Source organism: Neurospora tetrasperma, assembly GCF_000213175.1.
Source record: "Neurospora tetrasperma FGSC 2508 unplaced genomic scaffold NEUTE1scaffold_81, whole genome shotgun sequence".
Taxonomy (NCBI): domain Eukaryota; kingdom Fungi; phylum Ascomycota; class Sordariomycetes; order Sordariales; family Sordariaceae; genus Neurospora; species Neurospora tetrasperma.
This window is the reverse complement of record NW_009799179.1, coordinates 3,942,296-3,969,454: the sequence shown is the minus strand read 5'-3', so window position 1 is coordinate 3,969,454 and position 27,159 is coordinate 3,942,296. Positions and strand designations below refer to the sequence as shown.

Sequence of the window (27,159 nt, the reverse complement as noted above, 5' to 3'; positions counted from 1 at the left end):
TCCATCTCAGGTTCACTTCTTGACTCAATTCACAACCATTTGGTCTTTCCATCGGATCTGTCCGTAATTTCTCAACCACATCATTCCTGGAGATACAGGCAAGAAGAAAGAAGGTCAACTGATTTGTCGCTAAACGTCCCGATCCCCAATCTCAGCCAGTCTACCACAGCAAATCAGGATTCACAATCCAAGACCAACACCAATCCGAACAATACAAAACTCAATACCTCCAAGCCTGTCACAGTCATCAGGAGCATGGGTCCCAAACTTCTCAAGAAAGGGGAGAAGTTCCCTCTTGACGAAAATTGTCACCACTACACCAAACTCGGTGAAGTACCCTGGGACATCCAAAAGTAAGTAAACTCCCCCCCTCTCGTCACCGTCCCTCATCCCCCAATCCAAATCTCACTAACACCCCTCTCACCCCACTTCAGATACTGGCACCAACGTTTCTCAATCTTCGAATTCTACGACTACGACATCCACCTAACCGACTCTGCCTGGTTCGGCGTCACGCCCGAACCGGTAGCCACGCGCATCGCACGGGACCTCTCCACTCACCCCATCGCTGACGGAAAACGCGTGTTAATCGACCTCTTCGGCGGCGCCGGAGGCAACGTGATTGCCTTTGCTCTTTCCTCTGGGAGATGGGATCGCATCATTGCTATCGAAAAGGACAGGTCGACGCTGGCCTGCGCCCAGCATAATGCGGAAGTGTATGATGTGCTCGATAAGATTACGTGGGTGCATGGTGACTGCTTTGAGGTTATGAAAAGGTTTTGGGAGACGAGGGGCACCAAGGGGAGGGGAAGGGAGGGTGGAGAGGCGGCAAAGGGGCAGGAACAAGAGGATGACAACGAGGAACTGGATGGCCTCCTAGCGGGATTCAAGCTAGAAGAGTGTCTCGTCTTCGCCTCGCCGCCCTGGGGTGGCGTCTCGTACCGCGATCAGGAGGTTTTCGATCTTAGCAAGATGGAGCCGTATAACCTGGAGCAGCTGTACAAGGCATGTACGATGCCGGAAGAAGAAAAGGAGGAGCACCCATCGACGCAGAAGCAAAAGCGCATTCTGCCGCAGGCGCTGTTCTTGCCAAGACAAAGCGATTTGAACCAGATTGCCGCTCTGGTACCGGAGGGTGCTCCAAAGATTGACGTGATTCAGTATTGTCAAAAGGGAGCAAGCAAGGCGCTGGTGGCTTATTTGCCGGGGAATATTGACGCCGACAAGGAGGAAAAGAAGCAGTACGAGGAAAATAGGGGGCAAAAGAAGAGGAAACAGGATGACGACCAGGAGCAAACAATACCAGAGCTACTCCCCGAGGCGCCAAAGGAGGCGTCGGAGGCCCATGACGCTTACGACACCTCCTACGCCCAGGACATCGAAGTCGACACCTCCAAAGTGGACAACGCCGAAAAAAGGAAGCGAAAACGAAGGAGACGCTCATCGCACAACAACTAGCAATCACTGCGGCCATGGGAAGGAAAACAAGTAGGATCTCCCGGAGTACTATGGTTAGGCTCGGGAACCAGGTGGCTGATGAAGCCTCGGGATTGGGACAGAATTTTAAGGAACAGGACATGATATGGACAATGGACGTTGGACGGATGTGACACGAGCATGCATATATTGTAAGAGATTTTCTTTCCCATTTTGATGGCCTTCTTTATTACCACCACCGTCAGGAGTCATTGTCAGGAGATCAACGAGACGGGAAACAAACACCCCCTCTATCGATATTGTACAAGGCATAAAACAACCATCAAGGAACAAAATACGCTACCTCTAGTACGTAAACCAAACAGTGTCAGACTTTACTCAAACCTACTTCTCCCTTTTTTTGAAACGCTCAAAGCATCCTCCATCCCAATTACCTACTACTGCCATCCCACCACCACCTACTTTCCGCCCTAGACCTTACCGTTCCCGACCTCGAACTCGACCTACTCCTCCCCTCCCTCTCCCTCCCTCTCAACTCTCTCACATCCCTCAACCCCGCCGCTCCACCACCACCATACGCAAAGCCGGCCCGGTCCTAAAGAGCCTTCACCACACTCCTTTCATCAAACAGATCCCTCAATAATCCATTCACGCACCCCTCCCAGTCCACTTCCGTCATCTTGTACGTTGTCTCAAACGCAAAGATACTCAGCTGTCCGAAAAACGGCCGGAGCACCTTGGCCACTAGTTCGTCTTTGCGCTCCATGCCTACTTCGTCGGAGATTTGACCTGGGAGATTTCCCAGCAGGGGACGGCGAAGGGGTTGACCTTGACCGTCGATTCCATCCGTGGGGGAATGGAGCGAGGACGGGTCTAGGCCTAGAGCTGCGGCTCCTGCTTCGGATAGGGAGCGGGAGTGGGAGTGGTGGGCGTGGGGAGTGACAAGGGCACCGTTGAGTTCCTCAGAGACTTCATCCACTAGTGCCACGGGCTGATAACCGGCTGCGCTGGGCCGGTAGACGGCGTCGATAGTGTCGGTGACGAACAACCACTCATGCAACTGGAAGTCATCGGGCGCGACGCAGACAAGCAAATCCAAAAGCTTGCAGGCTTGCATGACGGCCGGGTTGCCGTACGTGTCGCTGGGCGCGGAGTGGTCGGGCGCAACGACTGAGGAGATGGCGGCGTGCAGCTCGGCGTTGACGACGGGCCAGAGCGGGGCGAGGTGGATGGCACTGGTGCGGAGGACGAGGGCGCGCATGACCATGTAGACTTCGGCGCGGGTGGTGGAGGAAGGGGAGGAGGTGGCGGTGGCGCCGAGGAGCTCGACGAGCTTGTCGAGAATGGACGGCAGCTCAGTTACGAAGGTGTCGTCGGTGGCGGCGAGGATGACGGTGGCGATGCGCCGCAGGTTGAGTTGCGTCTTGCGGTCGGCTTCGAGGCGGGCGGAGGTGGCGCCGACGCCAAAGACAATGCCCGCAGTTGAGGGTGGGGTGATGCGGCCGAGGATTTCGGGCATGCGTTCCTTGTCTGCGACGGTCCATTGCTTGAGGAGGGGCAGCCAGTCGGTTTGCACGAGGCTTAGGTTGGAGCTGAAGAAGCGCGAATCGTTGAAGGCATCGGCAACGTCCTTCTTCCAGGACTTTTGGTTGTTGGGAAGGCGGGATAGTTGGTGGAGCAACACCAGGGTGTTCTTTGACACGGTGTCGGGGAAGAACTTGGACCGCAGCGTTGGGCCGATCACGTTGGCCGAGATGGAGGTGGCAGCCGTGAGGATACGGTCATTCTCAACGAGGATCTTGGGCAGGTTGGGAACGATGTTGGAGAGGATCCCAACGACATCGTCTGCGCGTTCGAATGGAGTCCGGATGGCTGCTACGGAAAGCGTCCGAGGGGCCTCATTTGGCTTCTTTTCCGAGAGAAGAAGGTTGGTAGTGGATGAAGAGTAGCTTGTCGAAGAGTTTTCCACGAAGCTGGTTGGCCGTGTAGTGAAGATAGCCGCTAGGAGACGAAGGAAGAGATCTGCCAGTTCACGACGCATCTTCCTCTGTTCTCCAAAGTTGGTGTTGTCCACCTTCTCACCCAGGATCGCAGCAAATTCCAACAAACTCGGCAACGCCTGGCGATGAGGCAACGGGTTGCCTAGGAGGTCCTTCAGGAAGATCATGCAGTCCTGCCATATTTCATCCATCGCATCATCCTCCAGAGTGCGTGCGTAGTCAACCAAGAAAATCACCACGTCTGTATCCTGCAGCTCGATAGTAAGTGTCGACCTCCTTGAGGGATCCAGCGCGCCCGGGTTAGTCCTGCTATATATAGCGTTGAAAAGTGCCGGGATTGTATGCTGCGGCCGAGATCCATCAAGGGCAGGCAAGAGATTGAACACCTCGGCAGCCTTGGACGTATCAGAACTATCCAGTGCACCCCTCCATATCCCAATCACCGTTTCCAAGCACTCTAGCGTCTCAGCAGCAAAAAGATGCTCAAGGAGCCTCCGCGCTCGGTTTCTCATTCGTAAAGAGGTGTAGTTGAACGAAGCACCCGAAGAGTTGTCTTGCAGGGAGGCATCGCTCCCTTGAACCCAGGACCAGATCTTGAAGCAGATACGCACCGCATCTTGGAAGGCCAGAAGGACGGTAAGTCGGTCGTTAGCTGTGGCGCTCCGGGTCTGCGGTGTGTCGGATGAGAAGACACCGGAAACCATGTTGCCGAAAAAGCCTTGAGGCTGGTCTGGGTTCTTGACAACCTGGGCTCTGGCCTCTTCAGCCAGTAGCCTGTCGTGTCCCCTTGCCAGTACCTGCTCGAGGCCATTCAGTAGGGAGATTAAGGTAGTCTCGGGACCAATCTGACTGTGCGTTTGAGGCTCGTCGGAGGCTCGGAAGAGCTGCTGTAAACGGCTGAAGGTGGTGGAAATCTGACTGCAGAGTGTCTCGACCAAGGGAATCAGGACTTGAAAGATTGAGTCTGAGTAAAGCGGTAGGCACTCAGCGAGAAAGCTAATCCAGCTATCCAAGACGTGTCGGCTGCTGGGTGCACTGAGTCCGGAAAGGATGCACTTTAGCAGCGTGGGTGGAGGCGGCTGAAGAGCGGATGGTGGTTTCCCTCCAGCCACAGCTCGGAAGGCTTTAGCCGAGTCTGCCGTAACACTCGCGGCACGTTTCTCTGCGGTTGGTGATTCTGGAAGTTCAACTGGTGCTAACTCACGTAGCTTGAGGGCCGCAAAGACAACGTCCAGAAGCAAGGTCTGGACGTAAGGCTCCGGACCTGAAAGTGACTGGGTGAGCATATCGATGAGAGGGTTCTCAAGGTGCAACTGTGCTAGTGGTTCAGCATAGGGGTTCACCAGGATAGGGTGCATGACGCCCAATGCTGAACGATAAAGCTGTGTCACCCTTGTTTGGGAGCTTTCGTCGTTCAAAGTGTTGACGTCTGCCATGCATTGCATGGCAACCTTGAGGAAAAACTCCTGGAAGGTCAGATCATCCTCGGATCCGGCTGATCTGGTTAGCTTTCATGTGCAAGACGCCCGAATGGGATATAAACGTACTAATCTCAGATAATGATGGGAAGTAAGAATCTGGGCGGATAGTCTTTTTCGCAAGGAACGCCCAAATGCTATCAGGGGTGAAGCGAAAGACATTGGATAAGGAGCGAAGATAATACACAGCCAGCTCCACATCATCCTCTTCAGAGAATTTGTGAACAGCTTTGGCTTCAGCCGAGGTTGTTTGGCGCCTCAGACATGATAGCTCGGCGAACCTGGACACGAAGATGTTGAAAATTCTGGGAGCACAGGCGTTAGCAAGCTGTGACTTGTGACCCAGAAGGCCTGGGGTCATACTTGTCTATTCCGACTAGGCTGCTCAGCCAACTCTTGACTGTCATGAACAGCTGCGTCCGCTCATCGGTGAGCGCATCTAACATTAGGAATAACGGGCGGGTAAGCATGACTTCGTAATTATCTATACCACCAAGACGTGGCGGCGCCTTTGCGTCAAAGATGGGGGTCTTGGGTCCTCGGCGATCGCTTCCAGAGGGGTTATCTTGAAGACTATGCGACCAGAGCACACTGAAGCTCCTTCCGGGGTCAGCAGGACGCTGGATAAATGTGCCTGAAACATCTTTCTCCAGCATTAGAGAACATATGGCTGCCTCGATGTCTCGATTGGTTGGTGTCAGAGCCGTCTGGAGTAACCAAAGACTTCGGACCGTCTCAACGTGATACTTCGGCTCTGACGATGATAAAAAGCTCCATGCGTGGCGTACCAAAGGACTAACCAACTCAGACAGGTCCACATGGGAAACCCGGTCGGCAGAATAAAGGTGGGTAGAAAGGGTTAATAGGGAATAATAGGTGGTAAAGGTAATAAAAGCATCTGATGACAGACATTCGTGAATGGAAGCAAGAAGTTTCTTCGTATCGAGGAACGATCTGTGAGGTGTCTTGGTGAGAAGAAGCAAGAGAACTTTGCTCTTTGCAGCGACAGTCGGGCCGGACTCGCGTTGACTGAAACTCTCACAGTTCATGTCGCAAGCTTTTTGCAACAAGAGTTCCGCCACATTCTGCGGTACAAATGGGGGAGAGGTGGCCTCCAAGTTTCCCTGTTCGGCGTGGTAGAAGTTTTTGATCTTCTTCAGCAGTTCAACATTCGGGATTCCGGCCAAAACCTTGGACTCGATAGCCTTAGCTTTCGCGCTAGTCGGGAACGCTCGTTCTGGTACGAGCTCCAACAAGCTTGCAGCTATTGTTAAAGCCTGGACCAACAAAGTCGTACCGTCTGGTAGCAGAGTGGTCGCATAAGCATCACTCTCCTTCAACTCCTCGATCATGCATAAGATGGAGAGCACCGTAAGCGGAGCATGGATGGTTATCATCTCTTCTTCGCTGACGTTGAAATGGCCGAGAATGAACTTGACAAGGTCAAGCTTGTCGCTACGATCAGTCACTGAGAGTTTGCCCGGACTGATAGCCTGCGCCACGAGGTTGAGAATTTCGCTGTATATCAACCCGCTCTCGACTCCGTCAAAGAAAACACTTGCACTCCGGAGCACCTCGGTGAAGTCTGATTTGCTGTCTGCTTTTGCTTTGAAGTCTCGGACACTGTCAACAATGGGAAGAAATACCTCAGGCACAACCAAGCCGCCAATTTCCCACCTGTCCATCAAGGAAAGACAGATACGATATGGCTTCGCCCGGTCTGCCGGATTGTTCCCAACTCTACTAGCCTTGATCATGCCGAGTAGGGCCCGGGTCAGGGGTCGCAACCCAAATTCTTCAAAGTAGCTGGTCCTCGACATAAAGTAGGCAGGGGTGCTTGCAGTAGTTGTGGGAGAGTCGGGGCCGCCTTCGCCCTCGTGTGCGACTGTCGGCTCGGGGCCAAGGAGCCAGGTCCACAGCCGCCTGTTTAGACTCATATCTCTCCGGGTCGTTACCCCAACTGCGGTCTTCAGGAGGAGTTCTAGGTCGTCGGTCTTGGCCCTGGCTTGCAATACCTTGGAGTGCAACGGAAGATGGGTAACGAGCAAATCAAGAAAGCCACGTTGAATAAGGATCTGGTCATCGGCCAAACCGGCAGCAAAGCAGCGGATCAGCAATCCTGGCTCGGGAGACGTTACCAGCTGTACCAACTTGGCAGAAACCTCGGGATCCAAGCCATTGCGAGTCTCAGCCTTGTAGCCATCGGAATGTAACTGATGTCCCAGTTCAGGCAAGGCGCGCATAAGGTATGCCAAGGCCCCCGTCCTCCTGCTATGCCCGGTTATGGAAGCCAGAAAGAAACACTGCCAGAAGAAGTCGTCGCCAGAGGAGTGAGTTGGCGTTATTGTCTCGCTTTCTGGTGGGCGGAGAGCGGCCTTGACGCGTTCCATAAGCTTCAATGTGCGCTCAAAGTCCTCGCTGGTTTCCTCCTCTAGGCCTGGCAAAAGAGCAAGTATGATCGATTTCAAGGCAGGCCGTAGGGATCGCGGGTTTACACCCAAGAAGTGGCGTTCGAGCAGGTCGAGGAAAGGGGTCCGGACGGAAAGGGAGGCGAACGACAGAACCGACGCAAGGCCGGGGAGATAGAGTGGCAGGTCTCGCGACAGACCATCCTTGCCAATGACTGTGAATATGAAATTGTAGACCTCGAGCGTCTTTTGATGAACCCCGGACGGAAGAGACGGGTTCAAGCATTGTGACAGACGCTTTGCGACGATAGCCTTGGCGGGGATGGTGTTGATGGTGGACGGTCGAGCTTGGAGTGCCTTGAGGAGGCGGTTGAGAAAGGAGATGTAGTCGGCCCATTCTTGGAGGGCTGTATCGAACAGGGAGAGAGCTCGTTCGACGCCGGAAGCGTACTTGCGGTAGTTCTTGTCCTTCGGCGCAACTTCGTCTGTCCATCACCTGGTTAGCTAGCTGCTAGGTGTATTCTAGTTGGTATATTTCCAGGGAGGGAGAGGAACATGACATACCATTCCCAAGCTGGTTCCTCCATTGCTTGGGTACCGGAGATTCGCGGCCAGAGCTCTCGGGAGAGATGGACCTCGGCCGGGTAGGATCAAGAGACATGGTTGGCGGCGGGTGATGGCGATGGTGGGAGGAGGAGACCTTGAGAGTCTAGGGATTCGAGAACAGGACGTCCCCTGATCTAGGCAGACTGCTATAGGTCATTGCCGTCTCGGAGGGGGCGACGGGAAACGGGGGACGGGATGGATGGTGTCTTTGGTGTTGAGTCGCAAAGGTACCCAAAGAGAACTCCACTGAAAGATGTCACGGTAGCTTCCACTCCAAACAGACAGTTCCAGGTTCCCGTGTCGTTGACGACGACTGGACGTTGAGGTGCAGCAGGCGGGAGCTGTCGACGGTGTCACTGTGAGGCTGTTCGTTAGGTTGTTAGGGTGGGCATCTGTAAGACACTGTGGAGCAGCGCTGTTGATGCTGTTCGTCAGCGCACCATTCCCCCCCTGCCGTGGCCTGCACCCGCTAACGGGGTTCCATCCAATCACTGATATTCCCCACTAACACCCACCCAGCTGCAGGAGCGGCCCGCTATCTTATCGCTAACATTTTTGGATTCTGGAAGGTCTGGCGGTTGCGAGTTGCGATTGAAACCCCCCCTTCCTTCTGGCGTACAGGGGGATGGCATGTGTGACCGCTCTCACTGTCGTCATTCTTTCGGGTCCGTCTGTCCCCTTTCTTCCACTTCCACCATCTCTCATCCGAGCTCCGTCATTTTCGGACCACAGATCCCCGACATCTCCATCCCCCATGGAGCGGACTTGCGAATAAGCCAGCGGAAATAACCAAAGAGTGAACGAAAGCGTCCGACAATGCCCAGTTCGACCAGCTCGACATCGGTGAACCTGTCGACGCCGACCTGCCACTGTCTTACTCACAACAATGGACCGGGACACTGAAGCCGGAAGCAACGATGGCACCAACGACAACAACGACACAATTATACCCCCTCACACCCCCGAAAGCAACACCGAAGCGGTCGATCATGTCCCTCCCGTACCGCGCCGTCCCAGTCCCAAGTTATCGGACGATGGCGCATCTGGAGCCCTACACGTAGCGGCCGCTTCCAAGCCCACCACCCAAGTGTCGACCATCGATATCTCTACTCTGTCCTTTCCCGATGGATCGCGCGGCACTTTCTCGACGAGCGCGACGAGCGCGACGAGATCCGTTGCCTCGCCCCAGTCGAGCGCCAGCGGTTATACCTCCCCGCGCACTGACCTGGCCGAGACTGTGAGCGTCGCGAGCTATCCCGCAACCCTCCGCCCACCTGGCGACCTGGCAGATCTTGTCACTGGCGAGTTTAACAGGCGAAGCCGGGCATGGTCCTTGCTGAGGACTCAGTCATCCTCTGTGCAGCCCTTCGAGGCCAGCAGGACCGGCGCGTGCGACAGCTTGGCCGGGTTCGAGAAGGAGTTCGATAATATCCCCGAACTAGGCGAGAAGGGCATCACCGACGAGCAGCGGCTGTCACTCTGGAAATCCAAGATGAAACACTACATGATCCTATCCTCCGCCGGAAAGCCCATTTGGAGTCGACACGGCGATACAAGTCTGATCAACTCTTACATGGGAGTCGTACAGACCATCATCTCCTTCTACGAAGGCGCAAAGGACCCCCTACTAGGTTTCACCGCCGGAAACGCTCGCTTCGTCATCAGCACTCAAGGCCCCCTTTACTTTGTGGCCATTAGCAGACTAGGCGAGAGCGATGCCCAGCTTCGAAGTCAACTAGACGCTTTATATATGCAGATCCTGTCCACCCTCACACTTCCGACACTCAAGAACATCTTTGTGCATCGTCCCTCAACCGACCTCCGAAAGCCGTTGGAGGGAACCGAATCCCTCCTCTCCTCCCTCGCCGATTCCTTCACCAAGGGCTCTCCTTCTGCACTCCTCGGCGCCCTGGAATGCCTAAGATTGCGCAAATCCCACCGGGCCACCATCAACAATGCCTTTCTCAAGTGCCGCAGCGACAAGCTGCTCTACGGCCTAATCGTAGCGGGGGGCAAGCTAGTGAGCGTGATCCGGCCGCGCAAACACTCGCTCCACCCAAGCGACCTCCAGCTAATCTTCAACATGCTTTTCGAATCTGGCGGCATCCGCGCCGGCGGCGGCGAGAACTGGGTACCGCTGTGCCTACCAGCCTTCAACAACCGCGGTTATCTTTACATGTATGTGAGCTTTTTTGACTCGGTAGAGACGGCGGAAGACAACAACACCAACAACCCAGAACAACCACCACAACCACCACCACCAAAACCAGTGACTTCACCAGACGAAGAAATTGCCATAGTCCTCATCTCCGCCGATAAAGAATCTTTTTTCGAACTTAAATCCATGCGTGACAAACTCGCCCTCCAACTGGCCAAGAACGGTTCTCTGGCACTCATCCAATCCGCAGCCCGTCAAGGCCGGCCGCGTATCGAGACCATCTTGAATACCAAACCCCTCCCCAAAGAAGCAGGACAAGGCCAGGGACAAGGGCAACTAAGTCACTTTCTCTACAAATCCCGCGCAAATGTTCAGTGCTGCCAATCCAGTCTCTCTCCTGCTTTCGAAACCTCGTCCCCCCCTTTACCATCCTCCTCACCTTCCGAAAACGGTTCTCCCCAAAAGACGACAGAAAAACTAGTCTCCCGCCGCCGCCTAATGACGCTCTATCACCACTTACACGCTTCGATTCACGCCAAGCACTCGCACCTGAAAGTCTTGCATCTGGTGAGCGAGGACGCGGCGAGCCTGGCTTGGATTACGCCCGTGTTTGAGTTCTACTGCGTGGCGGGACCGAATATGTCGAGTGGAATCATGACACAGTGCGCAAACAAGGTGGTGCAATGGGCGAAGAGAGAGGAGGAGCGGTTATTTATCATTGGGGGTGGTGTGTTTTGATGTTGATGTTAACGAATTAGCAAGCATTGGGTATCATAATGGTTTTCTGGTGTGTACGGCATGTTTCGGTTTGCTTTCCTGGGTTGTTGATTCTGGTCATTTAGGGAGATACCACACATATATATATCGGTTGTTCTTTCATATAGGTTGTTCAGTATATTCATTACTCTTCAGTTTGCCACAATGTTTTTCGGTATTATACTCGATTGTATAATACTCATAGCTCATTGCTCATCTGTTTCCCCAAGCCTGGATTCAGTATTAATACCTCCCAAGTCGCACTATTTCTGTCTCCTGGACAGGTGGGCAATGTTATCTCGTCCCTAAATCCAGATGTATATCTAACTCCCTGGTTTGCTATAACCCAATGCTTATCCCCCCATAGTGTCCTTCATGAGATACATCTTTGTCCGACATGGTGGTATTGGAAAGGCTCCATCCATCCTTGAAAAGCAGATGTAGTGAAGAGTATCCAGCTAAAGCCATTCGTTGGTCTCTCGGTTAAGGTATTGACTTCTCTCAACTCGAAGGTAAATATAACGTATAGGAGAACTGCGCAAAAGTGTTCCGAACACATGACTCGACCCCATCGTGCAAAGGCGAGAAATGAAAATCCGAACTTTTCACCACCTGTTTACCATACCATCCAGCCCTGTGACTCGAGCTTAATCGGGGTGTGGGAAGTAGCATCTTTCTAGCCGCTTCCAGCAATAACTTGATAGAGTCCCCTGACAACCTTTATCCCTTTTGAACCCAAGATATGGGCTTTATATTGATGCTCGATGATGCGGCATTGCTTCCCAGTGCTGTTGCTCAAAGTGGGAGTCTCAACAACGGGTGCAGGTGCATGGTGTTCCAGTGCAATGCTTCTATCATCGAAATATGTGAACTGTACCGTAGAGCGGTCCTCCTTTGCTCTAATCCTCGCCGAAACAGTCAAGTTACCCTTTCCTCGTCTCGGCCAAAGGAAATTCCACTCCAGAAGAGAAGGCTGAGCCTGCATTTCGGTTCTTCAACTTCTGTTGCCATGTTATGCATGATACCGATCGCGGATCAATAAATAGCCTTTCAGATGAAGACTTTCAGTAGAGACGGACCTCAATGGTAACTCATCAATGAGTACTACTGGCCGAGGTGAGTGACACATCCTTCCGTCTGCTTCCACATCTCCTACCTACCTTACCTCTTATCTTCCCGCCTAAAAACCCTAAGTAAACCTACAACCCATACCTAACCAAACACTCCTCCCGATGCGCCTCCAGACACTCCAAAGCACAAACCCTTGCCCCGCACTTGATGCACTTCACCCGTCCCCAATACCCACACACTTCGCAAAACCTGCGAGCCGGGTATCTACCCTCCTCCTCCTCGGTCCACTGCGCCCGCGCCTCGAGGTAGCTCAGCGGTGGAGCCGTTATCAACGCCCGGAGCTCCTCGTCCGTTGGGAAGGGAGGGACGTGCGAGACGAGCAGAGGGTCGTCGTCGCCTGGGTGGGGAGTGGGTGGTGGTCGGTTGTAGGCTGGTAGGATGGTGCCGTCTGGTGGGTAGGATTGGAGTTTTGGTTGTTCTGTTGTTGTTGGTGTTGCTGTTGTTGAGGGCTCAAGGGATGTTGGTGTGTCGGGACGTGGGGGAAATGGTTCTGAGGAGTCTGGGGTTATGATTTCTTCTGTGGCTTCAGGGCCATCGGTCATCTCTACATCGTCGTTGCCGGCGACGGGTTTCGGTTGTGGTTGGGTCTTGAGCTTTTTATTGGACCCGCCCTTTTCTTCTTTTGCCCCTGCTGCTGCTGCTGCTGCCGTCGCTGCTGCCCTTTTAGGCGCGGCCGAGGAGCGTTTATTTGAACTTGCGGTGGTGATAGTCGATGGAGCGGGCGAGTTCCTCGCTGTTGTTGTTGCCGTTGTTGTTGTTGTTGTTGTCGGTGTTGGTTTGTTTACTTGAGCTGCGAGTTGAGGATTGCTCTCGGCCAGTGCCAGGAAGGCTTGATAGTCGTCTAAGTGGTTCGCAAAGGTCTTTTGTGATTGTAGAATCTTGCGCACGTTCGGTGTGTGTTTGTTTTGGGCTGTTGCAACACCATGCCATGTCAATTCCGTGATCTCTTTAGGATAAAAGGTTCGGACGATTGCGCACCTCTGGTCCCACCCGCCTTGGGTGGTATGGGGATTTGCGCATCCCGATGTGAATCTTTGTCTAGTGCCTCAAGATCCTTCCGAATCTTTGCATCCTGTCTGGCAGTAAGATCGGGGGCGCCGACATTGGCCTTGTCGCGCGCAGCACGTTTGCGGTTGAGAGGTTGTAGCGCGGCGGCCGCGGCGGGCGTAAGGCCGGTATCTGGGACGTACGCCCATCCTGGGGCGTTTTTCGTCTTTTGACTGGCGACTTCGATGACTCCAAAATTGTTCATGGTTTTTGTGTCTGTTTGGGGTGTTGGAGAGATGCAGCAGTGTGTGTTATCGCAAGATCGGTACCTAAGGCGCGATGACAAAAGTTCAAATGGTGATGTAAGAGGGAAGTTTTAGATGGGCCGAACCGCGTGGCGCGTTTACAGCGCTAGGCCGGGGTCCGGGGTTGCTATAAAACGGCGCGAGATCACTGGATCTGCCAGAGCTACCCCTGAACGTCCACTCAAGCCCAGGGTCACCTAGTCTACGAGTCTACGAGGAAAGCCAATGGGAGAGCTCCCGTCATTGTGGGTTGAGCTTTGAATATCGGTTTCAGAGCTCCCGTCTGGTACCTTCGACAGGGTGATAAGAGTCGTGATCAGGCTTACCTATTGAATGTAGATCCACAGAATTGCCCGGTATTTGAGTGTCCAGGTACCAGTGATAAGAAAACCTCTTCCTTGTCGATTCCAACTTCTGGCTTCAAGCAACCCAATTTCGATGTATGTACAGCGAAAGCTCCCGTCCGATTACCACCAGAGCACGCTCTCCTCCAACTGGAATTTCAAACCATGAAAATGGACACCACTTTCGCACTTCAGCTTTTGATGTCAATAGAACCCCATCCCGCATCCTTAGTTCTTATTCTTTTGGTTTTCACATAACGGTCGATTATGTGCCCGTGTCCCCAAACTTCTTATGTATTCTTTCCTCATCCGCAAGATGTCGATTACTTCCTCTTCCTCTCCAACGCCTCCATCTTCTCCTCCAAGGTAACAAGGTATTTGCTCAGCCTGTCGACAGCATTCTGGAGAGCCTGTGTTTTCGAATGTCAGCACTGTGTCTTTCTCTTAATCTAATCATGTTGTTGTATGTCCACCTACGTAGATATCTTCCGTCAAGAGATCGTTCGAGGCCTTGTACTCTTGGAGCGCATAGTAGTAGACAGCACTGCCGGCGAGAGTGCTACCAAAGAAGAAGCCGAAGAGCCTGTGTCATGATCGGCGGGTTAGCATTCATCGTGTCCATGCAGCCTTGCGAAAATCCTGTCCCCTTCTCGTCGTTGTCACCAGCTTTTCCCCAAGCTGCTTGTCTCCTTCCATTCCCAAACGTACAATCCTCCGTCGCATCCCCATCCCGTCTCATCCCAATGACCAGTCATTCCCATGAATTCCCCTTATCCAAACCTTCTTACACCCTTGTTTGGTCGTTTGGGGATCATCTTTTGCTGCCTTCGCCCATTTTCCCACGCACCGCCCACCCGATCCAGTAGCATCCCCAAGTCCACAACTTCCCGACCCAACCTAAGCGAATTCCAAATCCAAGAATGAACCCCCAAGATAGATAAACTCACCCCCCACGAAAAGCACCAACAGGTTTCCTAGCAGGCAACGGTGGCACCGCGCCCGCGCCGGGAACTCCAGCGCTGGAGGTCGTAGCGACAGACTCGAACCTCCTTGCTGATGTCTGGAAGCCGCGACGGAAGGCGGTGGATAGGACTCTGGAGGCCATTTTGTGCTTTGTGTGGTGTAACTAAATGTTTTTCGTTCGGTCCAATTGGAGCTGCGTTTATGATTGCGATTGCGATCGCTACTGGGTCAAATTCGTTCGGTCGTTGAAATGTTCGTCGTAGTACTCGCTATAATGCGATCGGGGATATCAAAGTTGCGCGAGGAGGAGGGTATCGATCTATTTGCTCGTTCGTTTGGGGAAAGGGGAAATAGCGATGTTTGAAGCGACGGTTACGAATGATGGAAGCTGGGACTGAACCCAAACCAACCGAACCGGAAACTGAAACGACGTCAGGTCAGTATCGCCAGACGGAGCAGGCACCCCGCGGGAACGGCTAAGTAAAGGTCGTGACGGCATGACAGGGGTCTTGGGTGCTGGGTGCAATTGAGCCAATCAGTGAGAGGGAAACAAACGGGCGGAGTGTGGAGGCAGAATATCAATCGGCTTGTTACGGTGGACGTGTCCTCGAGGTTAGGTCGTTGCCGTCAACCGGTTGTAAACTGATAAGGATCGCGATAAGGCCCTCAAGGTGCCAGCTTGAAAAGACAAAGAGAAAGGAATGGAACAAAGGAAACCACTCGATAATTGACAACTCATCACGAACAAAGGAACTCATGACTGATTTGTATCTTGTGCGTGTTTTTGTAGATTCCGCTAACAACTGATAGACTATATTGAATTCCCTCACAAACATGCCTTTTGGTATCTTACTCCCAGATCCGTACTAGGCCGCTTCTTTCCCGAATATTGCTGTTGCCCAACGAAAGACCCTTGTTCCCAGTAAAACCCATAAATGATGATGCTATTAAATACTTAATGTCTCGTCTCGACTGACCCTTTAGAGCTCGTCGTGGCTGGTCTCCTTGGCGGGCTCCTCGACGGTGCCAGTCTCGGTGGAGGAACCAGACTCGGCGGAAGCGGCAACGGATTCCTCAGCCTCAGCCGGGGGAGAAGCCTTGTACTTGCCGTTCTCGGAGATGAACTTGATCAAATCCTCAACGGTGCGGGGGCCAGAGTACTCAACGGGCTTGTCCTTGGCACCGGCAGCGTAGAGCTTGATGGTGGGGAAGCCCTGGATCTCATCGGGAACGTCGTTCTGGGTAGCATCAACCTTGGCAATGACAACCTTGTCCTTGAAATCGGAGTTGGCATAGAGGGTAGCAAGCTCGTCGTACTTGGGAGCGAGAGCCTTGCAGTGACCGCACCAGGGAGCGTAGAACTCGATAAGAACATCCTTGGTGTCGTCAAGGACAATGTCGTCGTAGCTCTTGGCGACGACGACAGTAACGGGGCCCTCCTGGGTCTCGGGGATGGGCTCAGACTTGATCGTGGGCTCGACCTTGCCAGCAACGAAGTCATCAACGAACTTCTTGATGGAGTCGGCGGTAATCTCCTTCTCCTGGTCGAAGGGGAACTTCAGGTTCTTGGTGGTGTCCTGGATAGCGAAGGCGGGGAACTTGTCGGCCTTGAGGTTCAGGTTGCCGGCATGAGCACCGAAAGCCTTGGCATCAATGGTAGCGAAGTTGATGACACCACGCTGGGCCTCAGCGATGGACTTGAGGGCCTCGCTAAGCTCCTTGCGCTCTTCGGGGGTCTCGGCGAAGATGTAGGCGAGGGGAATGCCAGCGGACATGTAGCCGGCATAGGTGTCGGGGCCAACCTCACCGATGAGGGGGGTGGAGGCAGTCTTGGCAAACTTCTCAATGGCCTCGGGGTCGAACTTCTCAGTGAAGACGGCCTTGCCCTCATCGAAGTCCTTGTAGAGGACGATGGCAGGGGCGGTGACACCCTCAGCCTCGGCGAGAGCAGCATCACTGCTGGCACCGAAGGGGTACTCGTCGCGGAGCTTATCGGCGACCTTGGAGAAGGTCTCGTTGGAGGCCTTGTCAGCAGCATCGAGGTAGGCGACAATGACGACCTTGTCGGCCTTCTTGAACTCCTCAATGTTGTCCTTGTTGAGTTCGGAGACGGAGGGAAGGGACTGCTTGATCATGTAGGAAGTGATGGCAGCAGCCTTGCGCTGGCCCTTGTAGGGGGAGACGACTTCGAGGCCACGGAAGACCTTAAGGGTAGGGTAGCCCTCGACGCCGTGCTGCTGGCACAACTCGGACTCCTCAGTGCAATCGATCTTAGCGAGCTTGATGTTCTTCTCTTTGAGGGTGGTAGCAGCCTCCTCGTACTCGGGGGCAAGGGCCTTGCAGTGGCCGCACCAAGGTGCGAAGACTGAAGAGCAAGACTGTTAGCAAGAACTACCTACATAAGAAGCTGAATCTCAAGTGTAGCTTACATTCAGCAAGAACAATGTCGTTGGTTTTGACGAAGTCATCGAAGGTGTCCTTCTTCAACTGGATAACATCGGAGGCAGTGGCCACGGCGGCCGCCGCGAGAAGCCCGAGGGCAAACTTGGTAGGTGCGTGCATGTTTACGTTTCCCGGCTGTCTGGGAAAGCGGAGTTAGATGTGTAAGTTGGTAGAGGTATATAAAAATGATGCTTGGATATTGTTCTTTTGAGTTGCTTCTCAAAGCCGTCGTGGGGGTTTGTATGGTGGAACAGGAAGGACGGAGCACGGAGGTCGTGAATGGATTAGGTTGTTCAACGGGAAGGTCGTAGCTCTGGCGGGGCCGCAGTACACAGGCAAACGTGGGTAGTGGGCACCACTTACTCTGGGCTATTTAAAGGCAGAAAAGGGGCCTGGGATATGGGAAGAACTAGGACGGGTGACTGAGAGAGGTTGAATAAGATGGAAATTGTCCCGGAAACAGAGGCAAGCGGGTGGTGAAGGCGAGAAGGGGGATCTGCTTTTTAATGTGTTATCTCCAGCCCGTGTTTATAAGCCAGGTTGCTTTCTGTCGGTCGAGTGAACAGGTGTCTTCTCCGCCGCTACGAAAATGGTACACGCCAGTGGGCAATCAGCCTTGGAGCCTGCTGAGTGGTCAGTGGCGGCACCTGCAGTTGGTGCTGCAGGGCGCCAGGGTCAAAGAGCTCGCTCGCGGGGCCTGCGGCTGTCGGCCGCGAGGCGGAGAACAACCCCGAGACTGGACTGTTGTCAACCACGGGAGGATGAAAGGGATCGTTCGGATGCCAGGGGCGGCGACTTTTGTCATTCATTATTCAAGCCTGGATACAGGTGGCATTTTGCTGTTTGTTGATTACACATCGGATCATCAGTTCCATGTTGCATTACAGATTTACTAGTACCGTTCCATGTTTGCCCATTTTCGTCGCAAATGGGTCGGAATAGTGGAAAGTGAACATCATACAACGAGATTTCTCAAACTAAACAGCAACATGTTGGCTGGACCTTCTCAAAGAGCTGGCCACACCTTTTCTCTCAATAATAATCCCATCCGTTCCTGCACCAGAACCCCTTTATTTCCGCCCCGTAGTAACGGCCACCTTGCATCAGTGCGTGGGGTAGTCCCATCAGAAGAGAATGGGCAGCTTTGAATCCGGACAGCTTTCCCCGCAAGCCAAGAAACGCCATTTCTGTGCCGCCCTGGGCTGCTGTGCCGCGTACCGTAACGCCGTTCCTTCATGGTCTCAGGGACCGAAACTCCACTGTGTGAATGGGCAGAACGGGGCCGTAGTGCAGTGCTTCCGTCTTCCCCATCGGGCAAGGGAATTTGAACAACATCTTGCCACGAGTCCATGTCGATGGCAGCCATTTCATGCGAGGTGTGCGCTGCGAGTGGTATCCTTTAATAAGCTGACGAGCTTGATGAGCTGAACCGCCAGGATCTTGGTTTTGTGTATAGATCCAGCAAGATCTCACCTCGCTATTTTCAGTTGTCAGCTTCGGACCTATTCGGCGGAACTTTGCTGTCGTTCCCAAGCCAGCACTCATTGTGGCTGGGTTCAGTATTCGAGCGCAATTGCACGATACGTGGGGAAGAGATACGGCCACGTTCGGATATATCATCGTTACTATGACACTGCACATGTCGGAGAGCCGTTGTGAGGGCTGATGCTGGTACCGTTTAGGATAGTGAGCTGATCATGTCGTTCTGTTATATCCGAATGGGTGAGGCCCGGCCTTATCCAAGAACTTGTATGTTTACAACGCGCTGACAAAACGCATATACCAGCATGAAGTTCGATGCTTGAGATCAGGATCTGCATTTGAAAGACCGATGGCACCAGTAGATGTGCTAGCTCTATCATTCCTTCGATTTATGAACAGCCTGTGGGGGTTCGATTGAGTTGCGATGCGTCAACTACTTCTATGTCTCTGCGAAGATGCAACACGGGCGATGGTGATGAATGAGTATCGTCAGGAGAATGCATGCTTGTCAGAAAGCGCTTGCAGCTGTGATCGATAATATCACATCGATGCTAACAGACGAGTGTCTGTTCCGCTTGTGCGAGGGGAGACTTCGCGGGCAGGCAGGCCGTATCGAACCACAAAAGAAAAGAAGAAGGTCATATCATGGACCCATTCTGTCATCGACTCCAGCGGGTCGGGACTCTTTGCATGGCAACAATGATCGAACGGCTGGGAAACAAGAGGAAGGGATGATTGGGATTCTCAGAGATGGACAGGCCGCTAGCTCGGGCAATGACCTTGAATGATGGTGGCCGGGACCGGGAGCACTGGGATTGGAAATCGGTCCCTGGGGAGCATGATTGGAATGGACTCCAAACATCGTGTCGTCCCTTCCTCCCTTGCCAGAAATCTGGCGTCTTCAATGGCATCCCCTTCATTCATACGGCAGGCGCGGGGACATTCAATATCGACCACGGCAGCGAATGAAAATGCAACAACACCTAGGTACCCGGGTGACATATGTGCTTTCCTTTTCTGAGCAACCCGACACCAAACACAGGTTCGAGCTTCAGACGGACGAAATCTCTTCCTTTCATGGCCAAGGAATCACAGCTATCTTCCGCCGACTACCGCCGACTTTACCATCTTCCGACTACGCAGCGATCAAGTCTCCCGTCCCCCGATGGACCTGGAGATGGCGACGACAACAACACCCACCCGAATCTCGAGGCTTTCCGGTCGTCTCTAGTGACATCAAGTAGTGTCGTTGCTTGATCGAGTGGTTTTTGGGGCTTCCAGCAACATCGAGGAGGCAACAGCTTTATCCCTTTTTGGAGTGTTGGTGCAACAGTTCAATAAAAACTAGCACTCGTCTTCCAATTGGATACCTAAATCATCTGCTCGGGGTCGCTAATTCACTCGTTTTCATGGACCAGGTGCGGATGGCGAGACGTGCTGCCAGCCATGGCACTCTCGGCCGCCAGTATGCCGCGGACGCTGGCAGAAATCCTGGCATCCCTTTATCTCACGCCTTCTCGCGGCCTCTACGAAGTCCTAACGGACACGCGCGTATCTTGCCATCACCAGGACCGCTTGAGAGTATGTTGAGGACAACAACGGAGACTGGAGATATTGGCTTGTTCTCTATCAGGCCAGTCAGGTCAATATCCGCTCTCAATATCCCATCTCCGCCTACCCCCCGCCGCCATGGACAGGCAAAGTCTGCTTCCATGCCTCGCTTGACAGTGCCAATGCGAGCCAGTACGCCCGTGAGCAACATTGGTCCAACCAGACCTTCGACCGGCGACAGCTTTGATACCCACAGCAGCCTTAGAGACGATCGAAGATGTCTTCCATCGTACCGAGATACTGCTTCAGAGATCATCTCAATGTATGCCTCTGACAGTCAACGATCTACACATAGCCCATTCTCGCCCAAATATCGCGATGACCAGCGGTCGTTTTCCATGACGAGCTGCAGTTCTCGAGCGCTACCCAACAAATCGTCTACTGGGACCATGCACAGCCAAGCCAGCGGTCCGGCTCTACAGAGACCTCGCTCCCCCTTCCCCTACCCAACCAGACTTAAGCGCCCGGGAGTTCGACCTTCCTCTCCCGCCGTGACAGAGAGTGGCGCTGTGGACTATAGTAGAATGGTCGAGATCGACCGTGCTTCCCAGGTATGCTACCTTCCTCCTATATCAAATGTACCTCTACTAATATCTTCAGCGAACCATCCATGGATCGTATGTGCCCACGTACGCTCAATATGGCCGCAGATCAGGACCCGCGATGTCCCGACTCCATCCATATGGATCCGTTTCATCCCTCTCAAGCCACAATTCGAGGCCGGGTTCGAGACCCTATGCGAGAACGAACTCAAGTGGCTCCTCTGCTTGGAGTCCGGGCCTTCGCAGACAGCTTGAAATGGAGTCATCAGATCATGGTACGAGGACTCCAAGTTTGACTTCCATCGTCGACATGTACCGCTCGTCGTCAGGAATTTCATCCGACTTGAAATACGGATCTCATCGACTGCCCAACAGAACATTCTACTACGATTACTCGGAGGACTTTGATACTTTCCCTGATGGCAATCCCGCATGGACTGGACCTTTGGCGCCTGTCCCAACTCGAGTACCCGACATGTATAGAGCGAGGATACTAAACGATGGCAGTGCTGGTCCCTTCCTGAACATGAACCGCTATCCTTCCCGGGATGACGTCTGCGAGGGTCCGCAAACTTACTCTGGCGCAACAAATACCATAAAGACCCACGAGTCAAACATCGCCCATGACTCGATTGAGGAACATGAAGGCGAAGAAGGATCATTCGACTACCCTGATGACGAACCACCTCGTGGTTCCATGGTAGGAAGGAAAGATGTCAACGGAGCCACCAATGTACCGTCACTGCAGGCTGCAACTATGCCCAGTACCGAAAAGAGAAAGAGCTGCCACCACAGTGACGCTAGTATTCCAGAAAAATCGGACGATCTGGCAGTTGCGACAGCGGAGAATCCAGATGAACAATCGAACTCTGATGCCAGGCGGATAACAGTGCATGATGAGAGCGACGGCCCCGAAGAAGGCGACGACGACAACTCGAGGTCGAGCTTTGGCAACAATGCGATCCATGTGCCTCAACTAGAAGATCCTTTGTCAGCGAGAACCTCCCTATACAGGTCGAATTCGGAACCCCTTGACAAGCGTCAATCGTTTCGCTTGAACGCAGGAGAGCGAGTTCCGTCAACATTCAACGGTTATCTGCGACGGAGCAAGTTCTTCTCGATAGAGCCGGGCCTATCTGATCTTGCATCTCTTGTAGATTATCTCGACGTTGCTGCAAATTCGGCTTCTGAAGATAATCATCTGCCAAAATCGAACGTAACAATGGACTTCCTGAAGTCGCCTGTAGAGGCTGGAAATCGGATATCGGCAATTCAGTTGAAACCAGACTCTACGGAGAACCAGGACGGACAAGACCAAGCTCTTGGTTTTGAGGGGTGCCTGAGGACCAAGAGTCCTAAACCCTTTGAACATAGAAGAACAGTTGCTCTGCCCAGGATCAGGACTAGTGAATTCTCGACACCATCCTCCACAGACACTACTTGCGCCACCAGTCGGTCAGAGCCCGTTATACTGCAGCCTGTACCAGTCTCGCCGGCCAAGAGGCTCCGGCTACAGAACAGTGTCCCAAAGCTCATGAAAGCATTGCCAGATCTGCCGTCCAGTCCAGCTAAAAGTGAGCCTTGCTGTTACAGCACGTCATCTTGCACACGGGAAGTCCCAATACGTTCCTCGCCATCTGCCCGCCCAGACATGACCTTCGACAGACCTCAAGAGGATACACAGACATCTAATTTTGACGTCAAGGCGACAATGACGAGCTTAGCCGATCCTAAAGATGTGATAGTTCTCGACGAAGACGATTTCTTACGAGACTCAATTAGCAACAGCCTGAAGCTGAAAGCTTCCAGAGCTGCCATGATTAGAGCACAAGAGAAGTTGAAGAAACTTCAGAAACCTATCTCCCTAGAGACCGCAACACTGGAGCTGACATCCCCACCAAAACTTTCGGCTTTCTCTTTCCAAAAGGGATGCGGCTCAACTATCTTGAATACCGTCAGTGTTTCTGACAGACACGGAGTAGGCTGTGGGACGTGTACAGAAGAGAAAGCCTTTATCGTCGCAACTGCAGCTTCAACTCCTGTAACAACGTCGTCAAGATTGCATGCGCAACAAGCCGCAAGGAATCATGTGGCAGAATCCCGGTCGGTCAAGGCTATTCGTCTACCATCACCTTGCGGATTACGGAGTTCATTTTCTGTCAGCGACCGTCATCCGCGTCCACCCAAGAAAACCTTATCTCGTATCCGCGAACGGCTTGTTCAACCCAGATCACGATCGATGGAGCCACTCACGTCAAGAAACCGCAATGTAGAAGCTTGTGATCACATCTTCCCGGCTTCACCAATCACACCTAGTTACATCAGACAGAAAAATACTTCGACGAGTACCGCCTTGCCAGTAACTGAAGGAGAGTCAAGTGACAGTACCAGGCCACAGTCCAGAGGGTTCAGAAAATGCATGTGTAAATGGATGAGGACGGCCAGGCAGGCTTTCTTAGTGGCCTGCACCGGTTCAACGAACCCCTGATGGGTGTATTGGCTTTGGCGGGTTGGTAGAACACGCGGTTTATACCTGTCAAACCTTTCAAGCTTATTTCGGGAGAGAGAGCATGCAGCTGGCTTGACAATCGCATGGCATATCTCCCTGGTTACATGTTCTACAATATCTTATCCGATCCATCTTCATGTTAACAGCTGGGAAACTGGAGTTATTGTAGAGAGCGATTGCATGATTAGAATATGGTTAGATATATCCATGAATCCAATTCAGTGGCCTTCGGGCAGATGGCCAGCTCTGCTTTGGATTGTGACTGCTAAGATGATATTTAATCCCCACAGTCATCATCCGCATCCCGGTCTTTCATTGTTGCAGAACCAAGTTAGACACATCACAGCCGTAATGGGGATTCCCTATGCTTGAACAGTGTATTGGGCTGGGGTCAAGCCAAAGGTATGTAATTATTTCCGAGTGAAGTGTGGCTGTTGAAAGGGATGTGAGATGATGATTGCACTTTGGTAGGTTGGGAGAGGTCAGCTCAATATACATCAACTCAATCGAGACTCTAAACTCTAAACTAAGTACTGAGCCGCATATGTGCATTGAACATCATACGCGACAGGGGAAACGCCATGTCGATTCGCATCGTACGCAAAGACTTTGTGTAACTCAGATTCAACACTTCTGCAACGTAGCGGCACGACAGTCGAACAGTATCCCTATTTGGTTCAAGATGATTTCCTTCCCGTCCAGGTTGTCAATGTCGATATCAATGTTTTTCTTATCCGACTGCACCGACCTAATCAAAGAGCTTGAAACTTGAATGATCTACACAAATATCCGGTATATCAACCATCATGTCCCATCATCTCTCCTTCATTCCACCTCTTCCAGCATCATACTGTCATCAGCCAGACTCATAACAGTGCCTGTCTTCAACAACAAGGACCAGCCAACATGAAACTCCCACCCAATATCCCCACAGCTCTCGTCTTCACGTTCCTCTTCTCCCTACAAGTTCCTCTTCGACTCGCCGCCCCTCTGTCGCACGACAAACTTTTCCCCAAACCCGTCATACCCCTGACCCTCCCACAAATCCACTACGAAAGGATTGACAACGGCCGCATGGCTACACGACATAGTAACCCTAACAGCAACAAGGACTTTCCCTCCCCCCTTCTCCTGTCCCTTCCTGCCCCTCTGCCAAGTCATCTCCGGAAGAGCGGGAATGCGTTATGGGATGCTACCACCCCCGGGGGGAAGCTGAGCCAGCCCAAAAGAGGGAGTTCCAGTGCGGGACCACCACCAAAACCACAACCCAGGAGCACCAGCAGACCAGGCCGCTACCCTCGACCTTTAAAACACCTCTTTGCCCACTCGTACCGCCACTCTTCCTCCAGCGGCGGTCGGGGCGTCGTCGACTACTCCGACTTTGACTTTGACTTTGATCCCAACAACAACGTCCCGCGAATCAAACGCACACTCAGTGAAACAGCCGATGATGACCTCAACCTCAACAACTTTGACCTTTTCAGCAGCACTGGGCTCGGCGGCGGCAGTAGTGGTGTTAATCTCCTCAAAACCATCACTATCGAACCAACTCTCACCATCAACAGCACGAGCATACAGCGACTCGGCCCCCCTGCTCCAGGGCGGCCAGGGGCAGGGTCGTATCTTGCTGCCATGAACATAGGTGGTGCTTCTCCACGGCCACGAGAAGCTCCATCATGGGAGAGAAGAAGAAGATCTCGTGAATGGGAGGGGGAGAATGAAAGTGGGGGGAGTGAGAATATTGGGAATGAGGCGCCGCCTACTGGGAGTTTTATGAACAGGCGGGTGAGTAGTAGGATTGAGAAACGTCGGGAGGTGGAAAAAAGGGAGATGAATACGGCCACGGAACATACGGGGATGGATGATGAGAATAACAAGAGGAGAGAGAAGGAAACAAAAGAAAAGAAGAGTAAGGCGGGAAGGGGGAGTAGAATCCACGGAAAGTATCATGAGGCGCTGACGAGTATTGCTGCTGCTGCTGCTTAGGTTTCCACCTGCAAAGAACTGATTCTTATGTTGTTGTTGTTGGTAGACAAGGTTAGGAGCTGGATTGGCTTGATGATTAAAGGCATTATTATGTACATGACTTAGGTTCTGTTGATTGGGAAGAGAAGTTGATACACACCTTGCGAAATACAAAGTTTATACCACATACGCTGGGATGAAAGATAATGCCCGTTTCAGCAGTGCAAAATCTAGTAAGTGATAAACCTCGGCAGGGAGAGTTGTGATATAGTGGCCATGAAATTCACTTCAACTTGGAACTGGTCCTTCATCCTGTTCCTCTTTGCTTCCGCTCGCCACACACACCACAAATACCACAGTCCCCAGCATTTCGATACTGGCTCCCCTGACATGTCTGACTGGTACATACCCAGGACCCAACCACGTTCTTTGGGTCAAGGACGTTGGCGCATATTGTGCAGGTAATGCAAGTGGGCTCGTTGGCGAATGAGCATATCGGACAGGTTCTCGAAGATGGTTCGGCTTCGGAGGTAGACTTTGGGATTGATGAGGGGGATATGTTTTCCTTCTTTTGTGGTGGGCGAGTTGGGTCGGTTTTTACCCCTGGGGGTTTCTCTGTTGTCGTGGAGGCATGGTGGTTCTTGTTCATACTTTGAACGGTGGATCGGATCTGTGAGACCTTCTGGCTTGCATCTTCCCCCAAATTCTCTTTTCTGTTCTTGTGGGATGAAACCGGAGCTTGGATGACATTCTCTGGTATCCCGGTATGCGTCGATGATGGTTCGACCTTAACAGCAGACAGCTTAGGTGTTGAATTCCTTGCGCCGTCATTGAAATCCATCAACTCCCTCAACTCCTGCTGCGCATCCTGATCCTCGGGATTCTCATCCTCACAGACCTTGATCATTCCCCTACCCTTGCCATCTAGCAACTTCTTCCCGTTAATATCCACAGCAACCACACCATCCTGATCATCTTCATCTTCATACTCATCACTCTCCGTTCCACTGCCCGTCTCATCCTCATCAATCTCCTCCTGCTTCACCTTCTCCTCTTCCTCCTTCTCCTTCTTGAGCCCCTCAAACCTCGCCAATGCTGCCGCAGCCCTCAACTCCCTGCCCCTCGCACTGCCCGCCACCCTCGGCTTTGCCACCACTTTCTTCCCACCCTCCAACTCCTTCTTGACCTTCTCATCCTCCCCCAATTTGACCCCATTCGCGCCAAACTTCTTCAGTATCCTCCGTTCCTTCTGCTCCTTGTAACTCAACTTCGGTTTAGGAGCCTTGGCCTTCCTCTTCCTCCCCCGACTCCTATACGTTCCACCACACAAGTGCTCCGGTAGGCCTTCACCAGGTTGCACCGTATTCCTCTCCCACTCGCCCGTGGAAAGCAGCGCTCCCCTGCCCCACAGTCCTTCACCCGTGTAGCCCCTACCCCAAAGCAGGCGCATCTCGTCGGCGTAGTTGTTGCGCACGGCCCAGAAGGCGCGCGAATGATTCATCTGCTTGCAGTGAGCGAGCTCGTGCATCATGACCATTTGCACGTAGTTGAAGGGCAGCCAGTGGCCCGAAAGGGATTTAAGGACGAGCTGGATAACTTCGCCGGCGTTGAAGTTGCGGCCGACGAACTCGCGGTTGGGTTCATACTCTTCAAGGGAGGTGATGGAGAGATGGTTGGCTTTCATTATGGGGACTGACGAGGGGGGTATTAGTATGTTAGAGGGCCATTGGCAGGAAATCAGAAGCTTCGGGAAAGAGAAGGCAAGGAGAGACGCACGGCATTGCGCTGCTATCCTCTCCAGGAAGTCTTGCGCTATGGCTTCGTCCGGCCCTTTGAGGGGCTTGATGAATATAATTCGGTCATTGGGATGCGACTTTTTGGCGTTGAGACGCTGAATGCCGAGGGGCATGGTGGGAGTTCTCGCGGGGAGCTCAAGGGCTGGTTTTGTGATAGATTCGCTTGGGGTGGTTGTGCAGTCGTCAAGGTTCTCAATAACTGTACCGCAAGGGGAATGCGCGTGGAGAGATCAAGTTCG

At 52.9% G+C, this 27,159-nt stretch overlaps 9 protein-coding genes across 9 annotated transcripts; 4 read left to right on the top strand and 5 right to left on the bottom strand.

Annotated features, from left to right (window-relative positions):
* Positions 1 to 255: 255 nt before the first annotated feature.
* NEUTE1DRAFT_125849 (uncharacterized protein) lies at positions 256 to 1,458 on the top strand (the record flags this gene model as incomplete). The annotated part of the gene is made up of 2 exons (XM_009857682.1): positions 256 to 353; positions 435 to 1,458. 2 exons carry the CDS (start codon positions 256 to 258, stop codon positions 1,456 to 1,458), a joined length of 1,122 nt encoding a protein of 373 aa, XP_009855984.1.
* A 172-nt stretch (positions 1,459 to 1,630) lies between these two features.
* NEUTE1DRAFT_90518 (uncharacterized protein) lies at positions 1,631 to 7,984 on the bottom strand (the record flags this gene model as incomplete). The annotated part of the gene is made up of 4 exons (XM_009857681.1): positions 1,631 to 4,866; positions 4,985 to 5,220; positions 5,279 to 7,808; positions 7,888 to 7,984. The coding sequence occupies 4 exons, from the start codon at positions 7,982 to 7,984 to the stop codon at positions 2,033 to 2,035; spliced, it is 5,697 nt and encodes a 1,898-aa protein (XP_009855983.1).
* Positions 7,985 to 8,651: 667 nt separating this feature from the next.
* On the top strand, positions 8,652 to 11,005 carry NEUTE1DRAFT_90515 (uncharacterized protein; the record flags this gene model as incomplete). Its single annotated transcript, XM_009857680.1, has 1 exon — positions 8,652 to 11,005. One exon carries the CDS (start codon positions 8,816 to 8,818, stop codon positions 10,823 to 10,825), a length of 2,010 nt encoding a protein of 669 aa, XP_009855982.1.
* An 884-nt stretch (positions 11,006 to 11,889) lies between these two features.
* NEUTE1DRAFT_90512 (uncharacterized protein) lies at positions 11,890 to 13,226 on the bottom strand (the record flags this gene model as incomplete). Its single annotated transcript, XM_009857679.1, has 3 exons — positions 11,890 to 12,497; positions 12,669 to 12,884; positions 12,953 to 13,226. The coding sequence occupies 3 exons, from the start codon at positions 13,224 to 13,226 to the stop codon at positions 12,043 to 12,045; spliced, it is 945 nt and encodes a 314-aa protein (XP_009855981.1).
* A 420-nt stretch (positions 13,227 to 13,646) lies between these two features.
* On the bottom strand, positions 13,647 to 14,980 carry NEUTE1DRAFT_90510 (uncharacterized protein; the record flags this gene model as incomplete). Its single annotated transcript, XM_009857678.1, has 3 exons — positions 13,647 to 14,020; positions 14,088 to 14,193; positions 14,558 to 14,980. 3 exons carry the CDS (start codon positions 14,713 to 14,715, stop codon positions 13,934 to 13,936), a joined length of 351 nt encoding a protein of 116 aa, XP_009855980.1.
* A 353-nt stretch (positions 14,981 to 15,333) lies between these two features.
* NEUTE1DRAFT_118735 (protein disulfide-isomerase precursor) lies at positions 15,334 to 17,471 on the bottom strand (the record flags this gene model as incomplete). Its single annotated transcript, XM_009857677.1, has 3 exons — positions 15,334 to 16,938; positions 17,003 to 17,154; positions 17,379 to 17,471. 2 exons carry the CDS (start codon positions 17,133 to 17,135, stop codon positions 15,554 to 15,556), a joined length of 1,518 nt encoding a protein of 505 aa, XP_009855979.1.
* Positions 17,472 to 19,943: 2,472 nt separating this feature from the next.
* On the top strand, positions 19,944 to 22,222 carry NEUTE1DRAFT_105327 (uncharacterized protein; the record flags this gene model as incomplete). The annotated part of the gene is made up of 4 exons (XM_009857676.1): positions 19,944 to 20,078; positions 20,195 to 20,659; positions 20,709 to 21,664; positions 22,084 to 22,222. The coding sequence occupies 4 exons, from the start codon at positions 19,944 to 19,946 to the stop codon at positions 22,220 to 22,222; spliced, it is 1,695 nt and encodes a 564-aa protein (XP_009855978.1).
* A 1,843-nt stretch (positions 22,223 to 24,065) lies between these two features.
* On the top strand, positions 24,066 to 25,305 carry NEUTE1DRAFT_90506 (uncharacterized protein; the record flags this gene model as incomplete). The annotated part of the gene is made up of 1 exon (XM_009857675.1): positions 24,066 to 25,305. The coding sequence occupies one exon, from the start codon at positions 24,066 to 24,068 to the stop codon at positions 25,143 to 25,145; it is 1,080 nt and encodes a 359-aa protein (XP_009855977.1).
* Positions 25,306 to 25,431: 126 nt separating this feature from the next.
* Positions 25,432 to 27,033, bottom strand: NEUTE1DRAFT_90505 (uncharacterized protein; the record flags this gene model as incomplete). The annotated part of the gene is made up of 2 exons (XM_009857674.1): positions 25,432 to 26,771; positions 26,901 to 27,033. 2 exons carry the CDS (start codon positions 27,031 to 27,033, stop codon positions 25,432 to 25,434), a joined length of 1,473 nt encoding a protein of 490 aa, XP_009855976.1.
* Between the last annotated feature and the right edge of the window lie 126 nt (positions 27,034 to 27,159).